Source organism: Pieris brassicae, chromosome 4 (genome assembly GCF_905147105.1).
Source record: "Pieris brassicae chromosome 4, ilPieBrab1.1, whole genome shotgun sequence".
Lineage (NCBI taxonomy): Eukaryota > Metazoa > Arthropoda > Insecta > Lepidoptera > Pieridae > Pieris > Pieris brassicae.
In genome coordinates, this window is record NC_059668.1 from 2,210,224 (window position 1) to 2,233,642 (window position 23,419).

The 23,419-nt window shown below is 34.7% G+C and overlaps 1 protein-coding gene across 6 annotated transcripts; it reads left to right on the forward strand.

Moving 5' to 3' along the window:
* Positions 1–564: 564 nt before the first annotated feature.
* LOC123707959 (AN1-type zinc finger protein 6) lies at positions 565–19,227 on the forward strand. Of its 6 annotated transcripts, none has more exons than XM_045658308.1 (6): positions 565–679; positions 1,909–2,046; positions 7,416–7,735; positions 10,263–10,424; positions 14,747–14,879; positions 17,896–19,227. In XM_045658308.1, exons 3-6 carry the CDS (start codon positions 7,637–7,639, stop codon positions 18,042–18,044), a joined length of 543 nt encoding a protein of 180 aa, XP_045514264.1. In that variant the 5' UTR covers positions 565–679; positions 1,909–2,046; positions 7,416–7,636; the 3' UTR covers positions 18,045–19,227. The 6 variants fall into 6 exon arrangements, with proteins under 6 accessions (XP_045514264.1, XP_045514265.1, XP_045514268.1 ...); XM_045658309.1 differs by having other exon boundaries at positions 585–679; positions 1,898–2,046; XM_045658310.1 differs by lacking the exon at positions 565–679 and adding an exon at positions 712–932.
* Positions 19,228–23,419: the final 4,192 nt, after the last annotated feature.

Consider the following 23,419-nt stretch of genomic DNA (forward strand, 5'->3'; position numbering starts at 1 on the left):
GTCTCAACTTTAACTTCCAGGGTCTTAAAATAAAATAGTAGATTTAGTGCGGGAAACTTAAGCCAAATAAGGTGTTCTGATTTTATTAACAACACTTTTTATTAAGTTGGCAGACAAAACTATCGATAAAGTGGACTTCCACTATGAGTTGTTTTATTTCTTTACTGATTCAAGTAAAATCAAATCATAGTCGAAACTGTGTTTATGTTTAGTGTTGTTATTTAGTTTCAAAGTGATGAAATGTTTTTATCTTTCTGATTTATTTTATGTGAGATAAATTTATAAATTAATTTAATTTAAACTATTCAAACTAGTAGTAACTGCTTAGTATATAGATGTGAAATCTGCTGTGATTAGAAACACACTTTATTGATATTCAGTTATAAAATGTATAAAAGAAATATGTGCACTATAATACTGTCTTGGACGTTTGGTCAACTGTACTCAATATTATGGAAAAGTAAGATTTCCAATTAATCTCATTTTTCTTCAATGCAATGTGCAAAAGTAATTTAATTCATTGTCATCCTTGTTAATAGTGATTTTCGCGTTTAAGTTGGTCACACTTTTTCTTTTTGATCACGTGATTTTTAGTCTGGGATTCGCAAACGGTGAGTGGAGTGCCTTGTCATCAGTCTTAAAAGTTTTTGGATGATTTTCTTTGGAATTCATATTCAAAGTGAGTAAATTTATAAAGAAATTTCACTAACCTCGCATGATAATGTTAAATGTGGTGAAAACTTGTGATTGTGAAATGTGTTTGTCATATGACGAAATTGTACCTTGTTCCGTGACTACTGTGATGTGACGCCATTTTCTTCGTGAATGCCAATTAACGATATTCTTCGGTATTTTCGATACATTTTGGTGTAATGGGAAGCTGTAGGATTGTATAGGAACTTCATAATGTTGACGTACATCTTATACGCCTGGTAACTTCATTTTAAGACTAAATTACACATGCTGAATACTGCTTTTTGTTTGGTAGATTTGCACGCATAATGATCATGACACCTTTGGAAAGGCGTAGATTCTTATTTTATTAATTCTTAGTTGGAGCCTTTTCTAATGTTGTGATTATTAATCAGAATGCCTTTATCAATAGATAACATTTTAATTAATAAATCTCACGTTATTGCATGTTGACTGGAGTTTTTTGTATTAGATTAGTCATTAGAGCACTTTATCGCTCTTCCTGGTATCAAGGGGTAAGTTTAGTATTGCTTATTATTTAAAATGTTTTAAAGTTTCTAGAACTGAACCAATATAATTATTTCTTGCTGAATCATGGTCTTGTGCCAAATAATAATAACCCTCTTTGTTTAGTTATTGGAAGTTTTATAAACCTTACTAAAGATTATATATATATAATTTTATAAAATTTGATAAACACAATAAAGTTTAGTAGCTTTTAACCACACTTTGACTAACATTTTACATTTGTTTTACATACTGTTATTGGCAGTAATAATGATAAGAAATTAATAACTGTAAATTTAAATAAACAATAGTACTATAAGAAATGTCTAATTATAATAAGATCTATTATTTCCCTATCCATAACTAAATTCACAGCATTTAGGGAGCATTCTACATTGTTAATGTCAATATTGTTACTTTGCTCCAATTTAATTATTTCTAAAATATGTCTTTATTAATAGGAATTCTACATGCTTCAAAGGTATTGCTATTCTATATAATTTTAAGCTTTACACAAGACTGCTATATTAATGATGAAATGTTAAAATTTTGAAGTGCCATAATTTAAAGAAGCATTTTCTTAAAATTGTCTGTAGCACTTGCTGCAAAGCTTTGGTCTTTATGGGCCAACATCTCCTATAAGTTAGGTTAGGTTAAGTTTGCTAAATTTATAATAGTATAAAAGTAATGATAGTAGAATTGTTTCAGGTGGAGTAACTATTCATTGTGATGCCGGTGGATGCTGACTTCAACTGCACAGTCGTGGTGACACCTAGTTGTGAGCTGAAGGGTCTTCGTACTTGGAAAGACATTTGCCTAGTTAGAAATTCACTTTTTCAACATCAGGTATGTTTAGATACTATTGTATTTAAACCAATGTTTTTTAAGCTAAGTTCAAGTAAATATTGGCAGAAATAGATTTTTAGAACCCTCTTTAATGTCAAAGAGATCGGACTGGTTCTATACAATTTTCAGTGTTACAAACAAAGTAACAAAATTTGCCACTGTTTGAAAACAAAATGTATTTTCATAAAATGTTGAAAATAATAGTTTTAATTTCATTTGGCTATTATATTCATTGTCTTTTACAATTAGTAATTCTATTTGATATTTTATACAAAATTGTATCTTAAAGCTGTTTTGGCTTGTTCACTATGTCTATTGAATTTGTCAGCCTTTGGTGCCAAATATTTTGGCAGGCCAATTGTTTGCGACACGCGATATAAATGACGTATCTGCTCCTCGTAGCTGCTTTGTTTTAAACTGACTAAAATTTTAAAATTGCGTGCTCCCATTTCTTTGACCTTGTTGCTTGAAATTGTTGTATCTTTGTTTTATGAAGATTTGCCAGTCATAATTGTTTTTGTTTACATTGAGGGCTGGGTTATAAAGTCTGTATGTACCCAAGGGTGGCTATTGTAGTAGTTAGTAGATTATAAACGTCAGTACTAGCGCCACGCGTGGCAGCCGAAAAGGTCAGCGCCCTTACCCAGGACTAATTTGGGGGAGATCGACGACTCTCGACGTCCGCGTCTCGTCGCGGCTTTGTCTGCGTTCGTCGCACCCATACTAATATTTATCTATTGTTTTATTTATTTATAATTAATTTCTAACATTAACACTTCTGCTCGAATTGTAGAACTTAAATATTTTAAAGTCCTTAAATTGATCTTTTAAAATTAAAATTGTACTTGGCAGAATAAATTAATTGGTATTGTTTAAATTTTGTATCTTTATTGTTGTAACGCATAAAGGCATTGTTCCCTGATATTTGCGCAGCACCGCATCAACATTAGTGTGGTTTCTATGTGCGTGGCCGTGTGGTACTCGAGTGTCGAGATATGAACGAGTGTGGCTAGTGGCATGTGTTTATCATCTACGTAGTATTCGTTCGACTGTTTGTATCGATGAGTGCGTGCGCGTGTGAATATGTGATGCGAATAATGAGCTGCGGTACGATTGTGCGGGTGGGCTGCGAGCGGGCAGACGGCAGACTGTTGCTCGAACTCCTTTCAGTTCATGCCCTTACGCCGTGCGCGTCGGAGCTCGTCGCGCTTGTAGCGAGGCCGATATCAAAGTGCAATTACTAAAGCAATGTTATCACCAGATAATAGTGCCAATTAGTTTCGTGTATTACGTGCGTCAGAGTGATATGTGATTAGTGTTTGTGCTGTACTTTCAAACGTTGATCTTACGCGACCATGGGATTATCAATTCGTTCGAAGGTAATGCTGGTTTTTTGTTAATGCCTGTGTGAAACCGACATACACTTGTACCGTGGAGAGTGCGGGCTTTACGTGTATACGAGGTTGTTTGAAGGCCGCCGCCCCGACCTTGGTAGATGAGGGTCACCGTCCTTTGATGCTAAGAATTTTGTGCACTTCTATATCTTCTATAAATTATACTACATAAATAATATTTGACGGTATTCTCCGTAGCTGGAAGTCGCTTAGTCGTTACGTCTTTGAAACACTTTGTAAGGTTTGAATGTTGTATCCTAATTGAAAATAAATTACTAGTTCTAGTTCGAGATCTATTTCACTTACACGTGCGTACTGCGCACTTTGGTCTTCATTCCTATGTATGGTCAATGATTATAATAATTGTAGGCATGTATTTTACAAGTTATCTCAACGATTAATTTGATATTTGTTATCCAAATGTCTATTTTTGTGTCTCCTGCTTTATTGTATGACTAGATTATTTTATAATTGAAGCCATTGATATACGCGGTTTATCTTTCGGTCTACTTTAAACAACGTTAGACACGGATACTTTAATGGAGATTGTCTTATTGATTTTGGATTTTCACCCAGTGCCCACATTTAAATTCAAGGTTATATTTGTTTATGACAAAATATAATTTATTTTACACATTAAATTATAATAGTACATATGTAGGTACTATTATTTACTATCCAGCTCTTTTAACTATTAATTTTCATAAATTATATTTTAATTACAGTCTGCTTTATTACAATGGAATTAAATAGGATTCATAAAATGTACGTATAAAATATTATTTCACTATTAAATTTATTTTCTGAAATTAGTTGCGAAATTATATTTATATAGAAAGGATGGAAGTAACTTATTCAATCTATTAAGTTCAACTATTAATAATACATTAGATGACATTGATTAATTATTCGATCGTTATCAGTTAATTGCATATATTTTAATACTAAGTATATTACTAATATATGTAGCGCAAAGCCTAGCGGCCGCAGCTGCTTGTTGCGTGAGCGCATAATCAGCTGACACATCGGCGGCCATCTTGCCGTGAGCGGCTCATTGTGTAAAGCGTCATTGTGAACATTTGTGACGCATTCTCCAAGTCCAAATGATAATGCCATTGTCCTTCCTGTTCTGGTTCGGCACTTTGTTAGTGAATCCGCGTACTCAGCTGTGACCTTATTTTCCCATAGTTACTTGCTAATACTACACGGAAGGGGTACGCTTAAGGAAGCAGATTAATTTCGTTAAATTGTTGAGTTTCTTTGGGTTTCTTGAACTCGTCAAAAACGTAAAAATATATTAGAAAATATGTATTTGAATAACAGTTTCACCTTTGCTATGACGTCTTGAATAACGTAGATAGTTTCCGGTAATTCTAATTTGTGGCACTTGTTTATGAATTTATTTCCCTTAAATTTTTATATTAATATCTGGGAATATCCTCAATAAGGGCAAATTTGTATACTACTATTTATATCACAGATTCCTCATATATAATTCAAGTTATAGTAAGAAAAATGAGTTACGGTTTTCTCGTATTTCTTTCTTATCCAAGTTTTCCCGTTCATTTCTTTAGGAACCTCGGCTCTGCACGATTTTTTATTGTTACCGTTACGGATACCGTTGTTCTAGTGGTCAGACCTGTATTTTGTTTCGACCGCTTTAAATTTGATCAATTGAGCAAATCGCAAATGATAACATTCACGAGCGCTCCACTTCTAGCCTGTCTCGACCTATATTTGGACCGTTTATCAATTTATGAATCGCGCCTCTTAGCTGCATTTTAGGTTGTTTTCGTTTCTAATAGTTTTGTTTAAAAAAAATATCGTGTTATAATGTTTTTTTTTAAATGGTTATTGCGTTATCAAAAAACACATTCGAGAAAGTAATGTCAATAAGATTAGAATTTCCCTATTTTTATTCACTTGTAAATGTGTTGCGATTTGCAGTCGCTGACGTGACTTCGAGTAATAATAGGTATGGTGCTCATTTCGCGGAACGATCACCTTGAGACAACGAGCTGACGAGCTGATAGGTTGAACTTACACGTGATATTAGGACTTTCAAATCATAATAACATGTGGAATGACACAAATATCGTGGCTTTTCTGGATTAAAAGTCCTTACGGGGGACGCCTGTTCAGTATAATGAAAACAGGTACAATGTGAACAATCGTGGGGTAGAACCTGGGGGGTATCTTTAGATCGTATGTTGAACACATGTGACACTCAACATTGGCGTTTTTAAAATATGTGCTTAGCTATGTGTGCCATAGTGCAATGGTGAGGCGAGCCGTGCTCGAATTGCGTAGCGAACTTCGCAACTAGGTCAGCAGGCCACCGTGCACACGCTGACGTCTGTTCTGACAGGGCTTGCACACATTAACATATGAATTTATAGATAGCCCATAGCGTCTAGGGAACTATTAAGAATGCTCCTTACAAACTACAAATATATAAATCAGGTAGCTTCACCGTTACGTGTGAAAATTTAATAAGTACTCAAATATTTTTATATGTAATGTCTATTTCAATGTATTTGTAGGCGAATAGAATTAAAACATATTCTGTTAAAATATTACTTGATCACGTTTTCAAGCAATTGCGTTTTTACCTTGGCACACTTATTTCGGTACCGAATTATCTTTTTTTATGTAGCTTTACGTAAAATTTCATTAATTTTGTTGAAAATAATAATTCAAAAATTCTCATAGATTTTTTTTAAATGTATAGATCTTAAATTAAATATCTCGTTGCATAATGTACACTCTTTCGGTGCTCGTAGTATAATTATTAAATAAAACAGATGGTTCATTATAAAATAACTCTTCTAATAATAATTAGAATAATATTAAACGAACATGTTTTCACTTTCGTATATGGACGTAATGAAGATCTTGCGTAATGCGTATATATATTTTTTACTAGACAGAACAATATGTTATATTCGCTGAATTACTTGCAGAAGTATCGGCAAACAACAATAAATCCAGTTGTTTATTGTGAAAGTTTTTCACGCGATGTTAAGGTGTTATTTTTTGTATTTAGAAACATGCGATAGGGGTTTATTCGCAGTGTGGCGTCATATTACTGACTTTGACCAGAGGGAACCTATTGACTGGATACGTGTGGAGCTAGGAGATACGTGTGCACGCGCACCCCCGTAAACGCCGGTCGATGACTTTCCCAACTCCAGTGTAACGACCTCGTCTGCACTCTCCACTTATTATTGTAGCGATAATTGGTGCACACTTCATACCTCATCGATTTAAGTTTCACCATACCATAAAATTATAACTCTAATAATAACTCATACTACATACATATAATTGTGGGTTAACAAAACTTTTAACTTGTATTTTTAAATATCTAGGGCGACGACGGTTTCCGCTGTTGAAAATACATAATAGCGGCTTAAAATTGTAATGGTGAATACCATAATTCTGAGGTACCTTCAGAGTTCTTGGAAGCGTGTAGACGTAAAAAAAAACAAAAAACAATTTATAAATTACATAACTAGTTGAAGGTCGGGTAAATTAGTGATGTTGTAATATAACAGAACTCGTTTCGTTAAAAGCTTTGAAGAGAAGAAGCGACGATTTCAACACAGTTCGCGGTGTGTCACCAAATGGGACTTTGGGTGTAGGCCTACTACTATGTTTCACGAGCACGTTCTACTTTTTGAATAGCTCTCTCTTGTTATGCAAACCTGTCGTTATGCATATTATGTTTTGCCTCGAAATCGTGTTCTGCACCTAGGTATCACTTTCTATTAGAATTATTTTATGATACTCAATTTTTACAGTGTATTTTTTTATTATATTTATATTGTAACATTGTTCTAGGCCCGTCCTTTGTGTTTGTAGATATGTAGTATTTGCTACTTACGATAACGGTTATTCCGAACGAAGTGTACGCTGAAGATATGGCTATGTTAATGTATTTAGTTACTAATGAAGTGTTTGTTATTGTTGCAGGGCCCTATACGTTCCTGACATAGAAAGAAGGAGTAGCAGGACATCGGCGCAAGCCGTTAGCATTGATACAGCAAGGAGATAAACGCGTTTAAATCGTAACATTTTAGTGCATTCACTGTGTCCGTTGTGAAACTGTGCGTTACATACAAGTGCAATATACTGATAGTGCAATCGTACTGACGAGGACATATTTGTTTTATATTAAAAGTGAAATTTGAACTATGGAGCGTGAATCAAATCCTATGGAGGCGCTATGCCGTTCAGGTTGTGGTTTCTACGGAAACCCATCGACGGATGGCCTTTGCTCAGTTTGCTTCAAGGTAACGTTTATTACTTTATTACTTCCTATCTTTGCACATCGTTTATTTATAAGTTCTTCTGTTCATGATTCTGCCAATGTACCAAATTAGATTTATTATGCTAATGCAGTCAAGAAGACCTTGTGTTACCTTCCACCTTCATGTGTCACGTAGTATACGAGTTTACCGATTTGTATTTGTAAAAATTACACTTTTTTTGAATACTAGAATTATAGAAACTCGTCGATCCAATATTTTATTAGTTACATCCTTAACTGTTAAATTTTATTTAAAAGAGATAATTATAAATATCAATATTTGAGTCACATTAACCTAATAAATATTACCCTAAAGGGGAGCTTTAATGAAACGTATGAAAGTTATCAGAATTAAACATGACTCATTCATGACAAAGCATTAAAGTGAATGTAATTGAACTTACTGAAGTCGTATTCGTAAACGGCTATTTCCGTTTAACAACTAATAATTAATCGAACCAGCCTATTATACTGAAAGGAATATTTTTGATATCTATGTACCTGATTTCAGTGGCAAAAGTTTTTTTCTATAGAATAATGAAGACTTAGATGTTTCTAGAGTTTTTATAATTATACAATTTATTGAAATATATGGAAATGAGACATCCTTACGCCATGGCTTCTATTAACGTGATTGTTGTTTTTATAAAGGCATTTCATAGCTTTGTGTTAAGGGTTATTTTACAATGCGCAAAATTTTTAATAATTAGCAATGTTTCTTTGATGGCCAACGCCATGGCTAAAAAGAACAGCTTGTTTAACAATTTTGATGTTATGTAAGCCTGTAGAGTAAAAGAAATAACTGAAAAGGACACATAAATGTATCAATAAAATTTTCTTCATTATTTTGTTCCATCAAATAAGTCCTAAAATTGTTTAAAAACAATTGGTTTATATATTGCTTATATCTAGATGTTTCTGTTTGTAAGGTCAGCTTTATACGTGTTATTGACTTGGCACTGATTGCTAAACAAGGTGGACATGCTTCCAAATACATATTTTGCCATATACAAGTAGGAAGCAAAGCAATCAATCCTTGTTGAGTCAGTTGGTATTAATAATTTTATAACTGTTCTGAAAGTGGGTAAAAGTGGTTTTATTTTCGAAATATAAAACTAAATCACTACTTTAGAGATTATTAACTGAAGATGCACTTTAAAGATTTTGAAAGACAACTTTTTTACCATTTACAGTTTTAAATACCACCAAATAAAATAAAAAGTTATAAGAATGCTATTTATAAATAAAAACTTTTTCTTTTATAAATGTGATTTAATTTAAGTGTACACAGTTGTTAGAAACTTTAGACTAGGAAATGTTACACCTATGATTTTACTGCTATATTTATACGGGTAATAAAGCAGATACATTGCAAATTCTTAGTTGATTGTTATATGTACAAGGTTAGTTTAACATTGTACACTTACATATTGTGTGTAACTATTTGATACTGACATTGTTAGTTTTGTTATGTTTAATTGAAAGGTGACTTAGTAAAAAACTTTCTTAACATCTAACATTGCACTAAATTAACAAAAGTTTTTTGTATTATTTTCTTTTACAACAATTCAATTCTAGAAAATTATTTATATCATATAAAGTGTAAACAAAGACACATTTCTTATATTGTTTATTGCAACTTCCTTCATTGCTTTGTTTCCATGCTCCATTTAGCTTACATCATTATGTTCTTGTTTAGAAACGGGTTCCACATATTTTTGTCAGTTATTGAGAACATGATTATTGAGAAACCAAAACGTAATTATATTTATTTTATTTATATTTGAAATGCAATAGTTTTTTCAATCGTTGTTTATAATTTTTAATGTGTTTGCCGCAATTTTAATGTTGTTCTCAAAATAACGGTGCCCTACATAGGCAATCTGAAAGTTCGTTAGTCGCTCCCGTATCAAAAATAAATACACGCCTACACACTACACGTTTTGAGCTATGTTTTAATACATTTCGATTAGTTTTATATGTTGTAAGCAATAATAATGCAGTATTTGCTTTCAAAGGTGGTGTTATTTCAGTTGTAATTTTGTTGATATTCTTATAATTTACATTAGATGGCTCGGATGCTTAAAGAGTATGATACAGCAAATTACTGTGTTAACTTGAATAGTGATGCAGATTTCAATGTTGATATTTCTTGACACATAAGTTGACATGCTACACTGGGTTTCGTTTTTCGATCACGTCATAATTATTGGAATCTCTACTTTCATGGGACAATTACAGTCAATTATAAAGTCAACCTTAGGAAAATTTATATGATTTTTTAGAGAAACATTACAGTTCCCTATTTATAACTTATAAAATGAGTAGTTTCTTTCCTTTATGTGTGTTATTGGTACTCTCCGGATCACGTATAATTCTTTAGTTAAAATATACCATATCGTGCAAACCGGAAAATTGGTGAAAAGTATTAAAATTAGTATTTGACGCATTTTGTTAATTTCCATGTACTCTTGTAATAAGTGATTAATATTTAATGGTAAAAATTTCAGGAGGCGCTAAAAAAGAAGCAGCAACCACCTACGACGACGCCGTCCCCGGTGTCATCCTCGTTCGTACCAGCTCCTGTGCCCACCCCCGTGCCCGCTACGCCGCTCGCGGCTGCTGCACCCACAGTGCCTGCCCTACCAGCGCAAACGCACACGCAGACAGATGTGAGGCCTTGATACATATAAAATTTGGACATAATCTTGTAGTTATATAAATGAAATTCTCAATCTGCGACTTGTTGATATAGTGACTGCTTTTTTCATATAAATATAACACTGGGTAGCATTTTTCTAATACTAATGATAATGGCGATATGATTATATCGATGGTAGAATAAAGTTTAATCTTATTCATATTTGTAAAATGTAGGGACACACTTGTTTGATTGGAATGCTTAAAAAATACTTACTTCGTCTTTAAAGAATGGTTTTCAAATAAGGTATCTTTTCTATGCCTTATGCTGTAAGTTTGTTTTTTTAACAGCTAATGTATTGAATATTGTGAGACTGAATGAACCGGTAATCCGGTACGACAACTTTCGCTTCACAGGTCTTGTTTAAATTATATTGGCTCTGTACCGGAAATAATATGAATCATAATAAACTGAACTCTTCTTATTTAACTCGTCTATTGTTAGGTCCTTAAGACGCATTGATTATAGCCAAGCTTAACTGAGGTCTATCGTAACGAACCATTGTGTGAAGCTTAGGAATATTATTCAGAATAGGCATTGTTTTTTTACATACATTAAAACCTAATAAACTAAATGAATCAATATATAAATTACAATTACAAAAAAAAACGTAATGTATTATGAATATGAGCCGGTGTACGAGTAATTAACAGTGTTTAAAGGGGATACATAATGCTCAAGTTATGAAAAGTGGTCTTAAATACCTGGTATTTTACACAATTTAAATTTATATTAATCACTTGTATATAAACAGCGTTATTAAAATCGCTTATTATGATAACGTGATCATACTAAATATTGCGATAGAGAGAAAATATTATTAAATGTTTATTTCCATTCATTCTAGAACAACGTAATCAGATATAACGCTTTTATCTTATAATAATATTAAAAGATTTTCTTCTATGTAAACTACTTAAATTAAAATTGTTTTTAGACGAGTGAACTCAAAGGGACATAATAACATTTTGTGTTAAACACTCCAAAAAATTGTTCTGATACTAAGTGAGAACTACTGGCTTAATTTATAGTTGATATTATTACGCACATAGCGTTTTATATTACGGCTAATTAGGTGACAAAAACCGAACACATCGAAACATGCCTAAAACCGGTTATTGCTAAAGATTTCCATTATGTTAAAATTAGTTCCATAAATGTACTTTATCTTATCGCTCTAGTTTGTATGTAAAGAAAAATAATCTTAAATATTCTACGTCCGCGGTCATTTAGTACAAACGTTAAAACGGAGGAAGATAAATTTTAGAGCAATACATTACAAGGACGTTGACATTGAAAAGTGTTGGCGTAGACAACTGAACTACACCTACGTCTATTTTTGTTTTAGACTAGACTTACAGTGTATAGATATTAACTATAGTATTTATTTATTAACACTTCGTTACACTACAGAAAATATTTTTTTTTACATAAATAAAAAGGGGGCAACTGGCGGCCTTATCGCTTTCGAGCGATCTCTTCCAGGCAACCACTGTGAGTAAAGAAAAAAAAATGTATTAAGTTAAATAAGATAGGCAAGTAGTGCAAAAATACGTGTTGTACACAGTTATTAAGACAAATACTAAACAGGAACAACAAAAAAAAACTAAACTATAAAGATGATACATAAATATAGTGTATAAATAATACATAGAATGTGACGGATTTTGGTAGTTTAAAGGCAATCATGTTATATACTGTATTGCGTCGATATCGAAGATGCGTTCGCTCTGGCTATTTGACAGTGTGGCTTGCTGTTGAGTAGAGCGTGATGCACACCTAGTTTTCAGTTTTGAGAAATCGGTGGAAATTCACTAAACCCGCCTAGGGTAGTTCCAACAAGGCCGCGTTACTAGATTTCCGTAGTCACTACATACTACATTGGTTGGGATGGGCATGCCTTCTAACAATATATATTACAAGTTTAAATTGAAACTTGATATTTAATTATAAGAATTGTAAAAGAACAATTAAAAAAAATATTTGGCTTACACATAAAAAGTTAAATCAATGTTGGATATACTCGTAGTTAGTGTTATTAAATTCTGTCTAATAATATGCTTTACAAGCACCTTTTTTAATACATACTAGATATGTTTTACCTTCGGACATATATATTTTTTATTAGTAATTGTTGTTTCGTTATTTTGATCCGAACATCGAATCGTTTTGCGACGTTGTTATAAATGCGTAATAACGACGTAAAATGATATTTATTTAGACAAATTAGGACATTAGATCAGTCTAGCAAAATGTTATTAATTTATTGTTGCTTTGTGTTAGTGTATCTGTTGCTCGTGTCATGAATGGCCCGATTATGATGCGGTATTTAAAAAAAATTGACAGGTAAGAGATGTATGTATATATATTAATGAAAATCAGGTCAGGTGCTACGTTGTTGTCAGCATTTTTGTTCGCTGTGGTAGAAACATTTAGTTTATTTTCATATTTTATATAACGATTGACCCATCCATATTCTGGTATCAATGAGCTACACTGATGTTGGAGCTCGAAGGTTGTCGGAGGCTTAACTTTGAATATTATTTTTAAACATCTCGTGAATCTTGTTCAGTCAGCAAAAAATATGGATTCGAAACTACACGGAAATGAGATAAATACGCTGGTATTGTCTGGTCTTACTCTATGCAATTAATGTGTGTCTGCAATGGCAATGTGTAGTAATCTTTATTCGCTTACATACACTTATTATTTGAATTTAAATTTTTATTTAAATTTACTTTACAAGAAATTCAAATTCTCATGATACAATGAATGTTTTCAATAAAGGACTCGGTTCCCACAGATGCAATTTACTGTTATGTTTATGCGTACAAAACGTATGAGAGAAAGAAAAAAATATGCTAATAACATGATGAGGGAATTATTTTTTATTAAAAATGTATAAGCAAACTAAATATTATATCATAAACATTTAAGTTAATTTACAAGCAAAAATTTGTTTAATCGAGAAACAAGTATGAGATGAGATTTATAAAGGTAAACGCAAAAGTGGCAAGGTTGTACCTATTGCCGACCTCGGCACATAACACTCGCTAAATATTCAACAATAACACGCATATTTAGATATCTCCTTGGAAATTTATAGGTTATTGATCTATTTGTTTATGTGGTAGAAATATTCTCTTTCACATTTGCAGTTATCTGGGATGTATAATAAATTCTACAAGTTACGTATTGCTGGCATGACTGCCTTAAAAAGAAAAAAGCTCAATCTCATTGACAACACATTGTCAAAAATCTAGAAAATTTGAAACACATACACAAAATTGTAATATAATATTTTATCGAAGGATTTTGTGAGAAGACATTTTAAAATGAGCCCAATGGCATTTTTCGAGACATTTATTTTACAATAATCATGAACGGCCATTTGTAACTGGTACCTCGTGTATTCAACTATAAAATTTATAACGCAATAATGTAACAATACCACGTTTTCAGCCAAAATGTTAAAACTGGAAATCATTTAAAAATAATAATGGAAAATGACCCTAACAAAAAGGAATCGAAAGGTAAGAGGCTTCTGAAGAAAGCTTTGAGGCGATCAAGCAAAACCAGCAACAACAGTCAAAGCTCCACCGCTGACAGCATCTCCGTGACGAGATCGAAGAGCGAAAATAAACGTCTATCAGTCGAAATCAATGACAGCGCACCGCTGCCCACGCCGGACGGCACTAAACAATCAGCTGAAAATACCACGAGTTCAAAGTTTAAACCAGAAAACAGAACGAGACCGTCGACCAGGCTTTCCCTAAGCCGCAACACTCCAATTCGAGAGACGAAATTGGAGAAAGTGGTCGAAATACAAGAGGAGCGGAACATTTCATATCCGCCGGATGCAACTGGCACTTCGAACGATGCAAAGTTGAGGACATCCCCGCGGCTGAAAGATGGCCCGTTGGAATTAGGTGGTGATAAAAAGAACCTTAAAAGGGTTGGTGCTGTGTCTGTATCCTAAGTAGATGTGGTCTGTAATCGGACGAGTAGGCGACAATTCTTACGTGATGTGATTAACAATGTATATTATTTATGAAATATGGGATTAAGAAACTTACTTTATGGGATGTAATGTAAAAAATAATGGTAATAATTAAAAGGTCCACTGTTATAGATGACAAAGAGCCATACAAAATTTAATAAATGTTGAGTGAATACGTCTTTGTTATCGCACATTTAAAATAATGTGTTTTATGAGTTCAATAATGAACAGTCGCTGCTTCAATGCAGTGTACATTGTGATTTGTTTATTAACTCGATAATAATGAATTTCAGAAATTGGAAGACGAGAGCGGAGCGGGCACGAGTGCGGGCGCTTCGGACACTGACGCGGACGACAAGGACCCCAGCAAGGACAAAAAGAAGAAGAATCGGTGCGCTGTCTGCCGCAAGAAGGTTGGACTTACAGGTAATTAAATATTATTTTAAGAAAAACACCTTTTGAACGGATTTAAGCTATGTATTATTATTAAAAGTTTATAACTATTTATACAATTCTAATTTTGAATTTTTTTCCGACGTTTCGCGTGCTTTTCAGCGTGCGTGGTCACGGTGAAACCAATACTAAATATTTTTTTTATAGCTTTATACAATTCTAATTTTGAATTTTTTTCCGACGTTTCGCGTGCTTTTCAGCGTGCGTGGTCACGGTGAAACCAATACTAAATATTTTTTTTATAGCTTTATACAATTCTAATTTTGAATTTTTTTCCGACGTTTCGCGTGCTTTTCAGCGTGCGTGGTCACGGTGAAACCAATACTAAATATATTTTTTAATAGCTTTATTTAATTATTTCTCTCGATTATGACAAATAGCAGATTATTTGAAGTAGAGACTTTGGGTTAAACTTAATATAAACTTAAACTCGATAACATGAAAACGCATCTACTTTATATACCATGAACGCACGCGCAAGGTTTTTTAATCGATTTGATTAGATAATATTCTGTTTTTATTGACATTACAGAAATTAAATGAAAATGTTAAGAAAACACTTTTTAAACGGATTGAAGCTATGTATTATTATTATAAACTTATAATTATTTACATTTATTTTTTATTTTTTCCGACGTTTCGCGTGCTTTACAGCGTGCGGGGTCAAAGAATTAAAATTATGTAAAAGTTTATAATAATAATAAATAGCTTCAATCCGTTTAAAAAGTGTTTTCTTAATGTGTAAAAGCTATGTTAACAAAAGACAATACTCAATGAAAATGGTTGTCTAGAGCTCACATTTTATATTAATAATCCATTGACGCTACAACCTTAAACGGGTCTTGGCCTCACCGTAGGAGGAAGTTCTGATTGCGCAAATAAAAAGAAATTTCCATTTCAACCATGAGTCGAACGCACGACCTCAGCGATGAGGGTCGCACTTATGTTTTTGTATTATTACTATATACCCAACTTATTTTATATGAAGTAGGCTAAAATTTAAAAAAAAAAACTGGTAGACCAATCTAGCTACGCCTGAATACCTTGTAGAGTAATGTTATTATATTTGTTTACAGTAAAAACAATATACGAATTCGTTGAATTTATAATATTATGAGCGCTTAGCGATGTGTTGGAATGTTTTAGCGGTAATTATTGTACGTAAGTTAGTCACGCGATATTTATTGAAGTAATCCTGTTATCTGTACGTTGGGTTTTATTAGCTAATTATAAATGCCGTTATAGAAAACGCTAGATTATAACAACCTGCTGTTTTGTTCAAACAAAAATAAATCTATCAAAATTCAAAATAAACTTCATGATTCATATAATTAATATTAGATAATTAAATGACATTCTGAAACATTCTAGATGTTTGTTTTGTTTATCTTTTCAATTTTGAAAGTGTTTTTGTATTTTTAATAAGAGAATTCAACCGTTCATATCAAACGTAATGCAATCTATTAGTATGGATTTCGGGAATAATAAATACAGGAATTTAAACATAAGTAAACAATAAAATTATCTGTCTCTCAATGTGGCAATGACGTGGTGCTATTACCACAAGTAGTTCTTATCACGATTGTGTTTATACACCACAATGATAACGATGCGCGATATAACGTTATCGACACGTTTCGGTTTTGTCCAATTCAAATAACTCGTGTGGTTTATGGTACGCTGAGTTTCACTCGAATTCGATCACTTTGCATTATATTTGTCGAATTTAATAGGCTATCTAGTTCACCTTTAGAATCATTACTGATGTAGGGTTTCGTGTTTCGTAATTTATTCCGAATCTCAGACAAGGCTATAAATATACTTTATTTAATAATATGCATATTATTATACTATTTAAATTCAAATTATGTTTATGAAACACATCATGTCATATTGACTGTACTATATTGAATTCTGTCTGCTACGACTGCTAAGTGTTAAGGACAATTACAATGTTGCTCGAATAGAAGAGATTGCTTGTTAAGCCCCAATGACGTCGTTGCCCTGCTAATAAATATAAATTCTTCAAGGCAAAACTAATAATGCTGACAGTATTACTAAGTAAAAACGTGTTTCGCACTAGATATTTTGACTCATTAATGCCAAAATATGCAGTTTAAAAACGTGACTTACTCAAGTCTCGGAGCTCATTAGCTCACAATAAAAGGTCCTCTTGGGCAAACTCGTTCAAGTGGGTTAATATAATAAATAAAATGTATGCAGGTGGCCTCTATAAATATTCATTTTGGAATTAAAGGTATTTACGAGCAAACTGAAATAGCAACTCTCTACTTATATATTTAATGTAGGCCGAATCTTTTTTGACTATGTAATATACCTTAATAGAAGACCACGAGCAGACCTGTGTTGACCTAGAGGCTAAAGCGTCTGTCATCCCTGAGGTCGTAGGTCCGATATCCCGTAATGCACCAATGGACGACTTTCTTTCATGTGCGCGTTTAACATTCGCTCGAACGGTGAAGGAAAACATCGTGAGGAATCTTGCCTTGGCTTGTCTTAGACAAAGTCTTACAAAAAGTCGACGGCATGTGTCAGGCACATAAAGCTTAGTCGTGGAAGTGCAATTCACGGTTTCCCTATTTGATTGACAAATGATCATGATACAGATACAGAAATCTGAGGCCCAGACCTAAAAAGGTTGTAGAGCTACCCCTTTTTTATTTTTTTGAATGATGAAAGAAGAAATTAAAATTGTTTATTTAGTTCCCGCGTAGTAATAAATTAAACTAAACGATAACAACATTTATATATATATATATTTTGGTATTGCTGTATAAATAATGACGACAAAAAAAAAATTAAATAAAATGGTGCTGTGTATGCCAAGAAGAGACCCTGAAATGTCCCAATCACTCCTAGATATATGATTCTTAAACACAATAACCGCAAAGGTTTTTATTGGTCTTATAAAAATGGCTGATACGGACTCTTGAATTTATATAATTGAGATTTCTGTTATGTGTTTCAGGTTTCGAATGCCGATGTGGTGGCCTATTCTGTGCGGTGCACCGATACAGCGACAAGCACGATTGTTCCTTCGACTATCGGGAGCTCGGAGCGCAGGAGATCCGGCGCAACAATCCCGTGGTCGTCTCCCAGAAGATTCACAAAATATGAGCCCCACATCGCTAAAGGCAAGGCCCGACGGCCTCGATCTAAATTCTATTTAGGTTTATTCGCGAGTTTGCTTTTAAAAGGAGATTGGGCAATAGTGGACGAGCGCGGGTTTTTCATATGCACAAATGGTTTCAGCAAAATCCTTCAAACTTTGGTGTTTTCGCTTCTATTGCTTTACAGATGAAGCTTTATCGAATTCTAGTTGTAGATAAAACTTCCGTATGATATGTTCTTCGTTCACCGTGCCCGGCGACTTGCTCAATCTCGTTTCTATAAAAACGTGTAGATATGTTCATTTCGGGTAGGATATTAATGATTAATTTGAGATGTAGTTTGATTGTCCATTCACCTCCATTGTAAATATTAGATTTAATTAATTATAGATACAAATACTATATATTGTAAAAAAGTAAAACTCCAAAAAAAGCTACATTGTTAAAACTCCGTCGACGGGCGTGCTTGAGTGACAATTGTAAGCTGATTGCCGGACGACGTTTGAATCGTTGTAAAATTGTACAGAATTTACGCTCATTTGACTCGAAATGACCGCACCAAGACCGACTCGAGCGGCTCGGTCTCACACTTGACGGACGTCTCGACGTCTTTGACGGCACTGAGCGCTCGCGCCGGTCGCGGTGCCCTAATAACGCCGTTCCATTTAACGGCTCGTTTTCTTTAAACGGCCGTTTAGAGTTAGGAACGGGTCGTTAAAGTGAACTCGGCTAAAATGGTTTGAAATTGTTTGTTACGGTTTGGGAAGATGCTTTGTTGGCATAGTTGAGATTGTGTGTATCGGCTAAGAGCGGCGGATTCGTTGGGTCCGTCCGCTCCACGTGTGAAAATTACAAGTAAGCCTATAGTTATACATTTATAAGTAGCGGACACTTTATATTATTACACATTATATAAGTAGGAAAGAATTATTTAGCTTTTTTTTCTTTTTAATCACATATTCAAAATTGTAAGTTGTATGTAACTCGTTAGCTGCTTCGATCGCTCCACGACTAACACGATCGTTAGACTTAATTATTTGATGACTTTTGTTGTATATTTTGTTAGGTCATTGATTAATTTTGGTCTTTTGCTTATAATCAGGATAAAGATGTTAATAACGGATTTTTCTTCTATCTTGCTGTTTTAATTTAGTTATTCTTCTATTAAAGTCATTAAATTTCCAAGAACATACATTGTTTTATTATTGCCTTCATAACATATTATACAAGTATAAAGAAGTTATTTTGTCAAACATTGCAGAAAGATATTGATTATTTATTTACATATTAAAAGTTTTAATAACTACTGCGACAATCGATCTTAGATTCACTTTGATTAAGTTTGGAAATCCCAAATCACAAAACTGGTGCTGTTACTACTAATTTGAGTGTATGTTTTTTTTTATATTTGTTCCTTATAGGCGAAGAGGCAGTGTTCGTCTGACGTACGCCGATCAGAGCCATCTTATTCGTGCTGGTTTCCTCACGATGTTCAATATGTACTATCTGTTGTACTCCATAGGTGAAAGATAGTAATTAAACCTTTTTTTATAAAACAGGGGCAAACAGCCAGGAGATATACCTGATGTTAAGTGATACCGCCGCCCATGGACACTCAATGCCAGAGGGCTCGCGAGTGCGTTTTAAGCCTTTTAAGAAATTGTACACTCTTCTTGCACGACCCTAAGTCTAATTGGTTCGAAAATACTTCAGTGAGCAGCTGGTTCCACATTGTGGTGGTCCGCTGCCTGAACGCTAAGTTGTGGAACGATGGACGTCCATAAGTGATACTGATGGTTATTCATATTCTGCCTCGAGATGATGAAACTCAGCTGCAGGTTCGAACAACCCTGAACACTCCATGGTAAATGCGGCAGAAGATGCGGAGTGACCCCAAGATGGAGAGGGATTTGAATCGCTCTTCCTTTGAATACGGTTAAGTGGAAGGAGGTGGTACTTGGGAGTTCCCGCCCATAGGTGAGAACAGTACTCCATGTGGGGCCGACTTTGCGCTTTATACAGTTGCAAGCGGTGGCCCGGAGTGAAGTACTGTCTTGCCTTACTGAGCCCACCAAACTTGGAAGCTAATTTAGCCTTTCCCTCCAAATGTACGTCGTTCCATAAGTCAACGCTAATTCGATTCTGGAAGAGGCTTTAAGAAGAGTGTCTTCGAAAACGCGCAAACTTGTGTCTTCTTGGGGTTCGATTGATTTAGATTTAATCTACCCCAGTCCGAGACTCCACGTAGCAGAATTTCGACTTCAGACAAGAGTTTGTTCCGATACTCATCGTCAACTGCCCGAGAATTACCAGCCCGGCCAGTGTAAAAAGTGTCCCCTGTGGTGTCGACTCCGCATAGCAATAAATGTTGCAACATATTGTTACGAGCTAGGGGATCGGATATAAAATGCCGTAGATTTATTCAAGGGTTTATTTCTTGAAAAATCAACGAGGAATTTATGAGCACAAATTAATTGCAAAGATGCACTAATAACACACAAAAACAATCACTTATTACTTAACAGTACTTTATCACTTATAATCACTTTATTCGCACTTTATCGCTTCGGTGTTCCTCTCGTGTTATCGCATTCAGAACTAAAGGATCACTAGTCGCGTTTCGGCTCGCTTATATATCCCTGGGAATAATTCTAAACAATATTCGAGAACTCTCTAGGCGTGCTTGCTACTGAGTAGCGATTGCACAATTCTAGAACGTCCGCACTCTTTGTCTCTGTCGCACGTTACTCCGTCCTTGTCGTACGGCGTTCTAGAGTGCTCAGTCTAGTTTCGAGAAAGTTCTGATCTTCTCTCTCTCTCTCTCTCTCGTATTATTTCGTCCTTGTCTCACACCTAGAAAGTTTGGTCTAGAATATTCCTTCATCAAAGGGGTATACCTAGGCCTGAAAACGCCTGAAAACGGGTTTCCTGAAAACTGCACCACTCGACTACACATGTTCTGTAACCGACTGAAAAAAGGTTTCAGCTTCCTGAAAACTAGGGTAACATTATGAAAATTACAATTTTCTAATATGTGATTGACCCTCTCCTGAAACGGTCAGAAATCATATTACAGCCTGCTGAAAAGTTCTCTAACTAGTGGAAAAATCTAGAAACATTGCAGTCGACTTGTCTTCGTAACAATATCATTGATATGCAGATATAACAGGGTCGGGCATAGCCTCATATAAATAGCTCATGATTCCCTATACCTACCTGTGTGTAAGGTATACAAGAAGGTCAGCAGTTGAACGACTACGACGTACTGATAATCGCTAATCACTCTAGGGAGCGTTCAAGTATTACGTAACGAATTTTTTGGGGGGCTCCTCTTGAAAACGTTACGATGCGGGGCGGGGATTGAATTACGACTTATTTTCGACTTTCCAGTTCTTGACACCACATAATGGTAAGTTTTAGGTATGAAGGGTCACTTGGGGTGGCCACGAGAACGTTTTACTATTGGATACGGAAAACGGTACGTTGCGTTTCATGGGGAGGGGGGGGGGGGGGTTCAAGAATCTCCAAAATTTGTGGGACGTAATACTTAAATGCCTTAGGAGCTGGCTATTATTGGGCGGATCAGAGCGATCGCGTTTTTAGGGTTTTTTTGCATAAATTTCTCAATATCCCCGACTCTTGTGTTGCGGGACCTTATACATAATAATTATGTACAAACATAAACATACACTTGTACACACATGGGCCATACAAAAACTAGACTAATAAAAAGGAATTGTAACGTAAATAAAAATTAAAACTTATACTAACACAACTAATACTAATATTAAGGAATGTAAACTAACTTTTTGTATGGATTAATTAATAAAGCTTTAAGCATCATAATAAGATACATACACTAAGAAATTGCCTAATATATATTACTACATATTTCTACTTTATATCCATGGGCTAGTGGGGGTCCGTCTCACCTCTGCTACGCTCTTGTTGCAGTGGTGCACACATCTCACCACCTACTGCAGAAATCTTCCAGTTGCGATCTGAAGTTTCTTAATATTTCGGGTAAATGCTTGGTTGTTACCTTTATATCTATTTGTTGATCGCACCTGGAGGCTCCAAATATAGGACATTCTGTAATGAGATGTATTACTGTGTGACTTGTTTGTGAGTCGCACGTACATGACGGATCTGACTTCAAGCAAAAGCTTCATTATTTATAAAGAATTTTGTTGCTTTAGCGGTATGAGCTTGTTTGTCCCACTGTGATATCGAGCTCTGTCTCACCTCTTTCCTGTTATAAGAAAGTGGTATCTTTACGTATTCCACTTTCGTCCCCAATGTTTCCGCCGCCTCCTTTGCTAAGGCGTCCGCTCTCTCATTTCCTGGTACACCAATGTGGGCCAAATTTCAACTACCCGAGGATTTAGAGAGCGTTCGCCCGTGACTGCTTCCATGGACGCGCGTGAGTAGTGACTCATAGTGATAAATTGCGGCATGTTTTTTTTATTTTTGATGACATCATCGACTGCACTGCGGATGGCTATTAATTCAGCTTGGTATATAGTACAATGTCGTGATAGCTTGATTTTTCGATTCGTCTGTTGCAATTCCGTTTTCCCATTTTTAACCAAGCCGCGCCACTTCAAGGCTAGTCGGTATAAATTTTTAAGATTTCTTCGATTTCCGGCCGTTCGTGGTTATCAGCCAATGTAGGCCTGTTTGTTTTGCAGGGTGTGGTAATCCTTAAATGATGAAGGATACTATAGTGAAATATATACGGAAAAAACTGGAGCAAAACAAAATACTTACTCTTGTCTCACTCGTTATAGAGGGCGCCTTTGACAGCACGTGGTGGCCCAAAATAAAAATTCGATTGGCAGAAGAAAGCTGTCCGGTAAACCTCAGAAGAGTTATGGACATTTAGAAAATAGGAAGGTAACACTAAGATATGCTGGAGAAGAAATAAGCAAGGGAACAATAAAAGGGTGCGTACAAGGCAAGACAGGTTCCATATACCTGTTAATCGACCCTCTTCTTAAGGAGTTGGCACATAGAACGGAATATATGCAGGCATTTGCGGATGACGTACTGATAATATTCGAAGGGAACAGTGGGCAGGAGATTCAATTGAAAGCCAACCGTGTTCTTGCCTTTGTACACGAGTGGGGTGCCCGAAACATACTTAAGTTTGCGCCTTATAAGACCAAAGCCATGGTAACGCGCAAACATAAGTTTTATACATCACGCCTAACCATGAACTCAGTACCAATCAGCCTTGATAAACAAATCAAAGTATTGGGAGTTGAAATAAATCAAAAATTTAAATTTAACGGCCATATAAATAACGTTTGTAATAAGGCAATCAAAATTTACAAACAACTAACTAAAGCAGCCAGAATTAACTGGGGACTAAATGCGGAT

Coding starts and splice junctions, on each gene's coding strand:
- LOC123707959 (XM_045658307.1), top strand. CDS start 13,953: ATGGAAAATGACCCTAACAAAAAGGAATCGAAAGGTAAGAGGCTTCTG. Junction 14,409..14,746: donor ATAAAAAGAACCTTAAAAGG/GTTGGTGCTGTG, acceptor AATGAATTTCAG/AAATTGGAAGACGAGAGCGG. Junction 14,880..17,895: donor CAAGAAGGTTGGACTTACAG/GTAATTAAATAT, acceptor TATGTGTTTCAG/GTTTCGAATGCCGATGTGGT.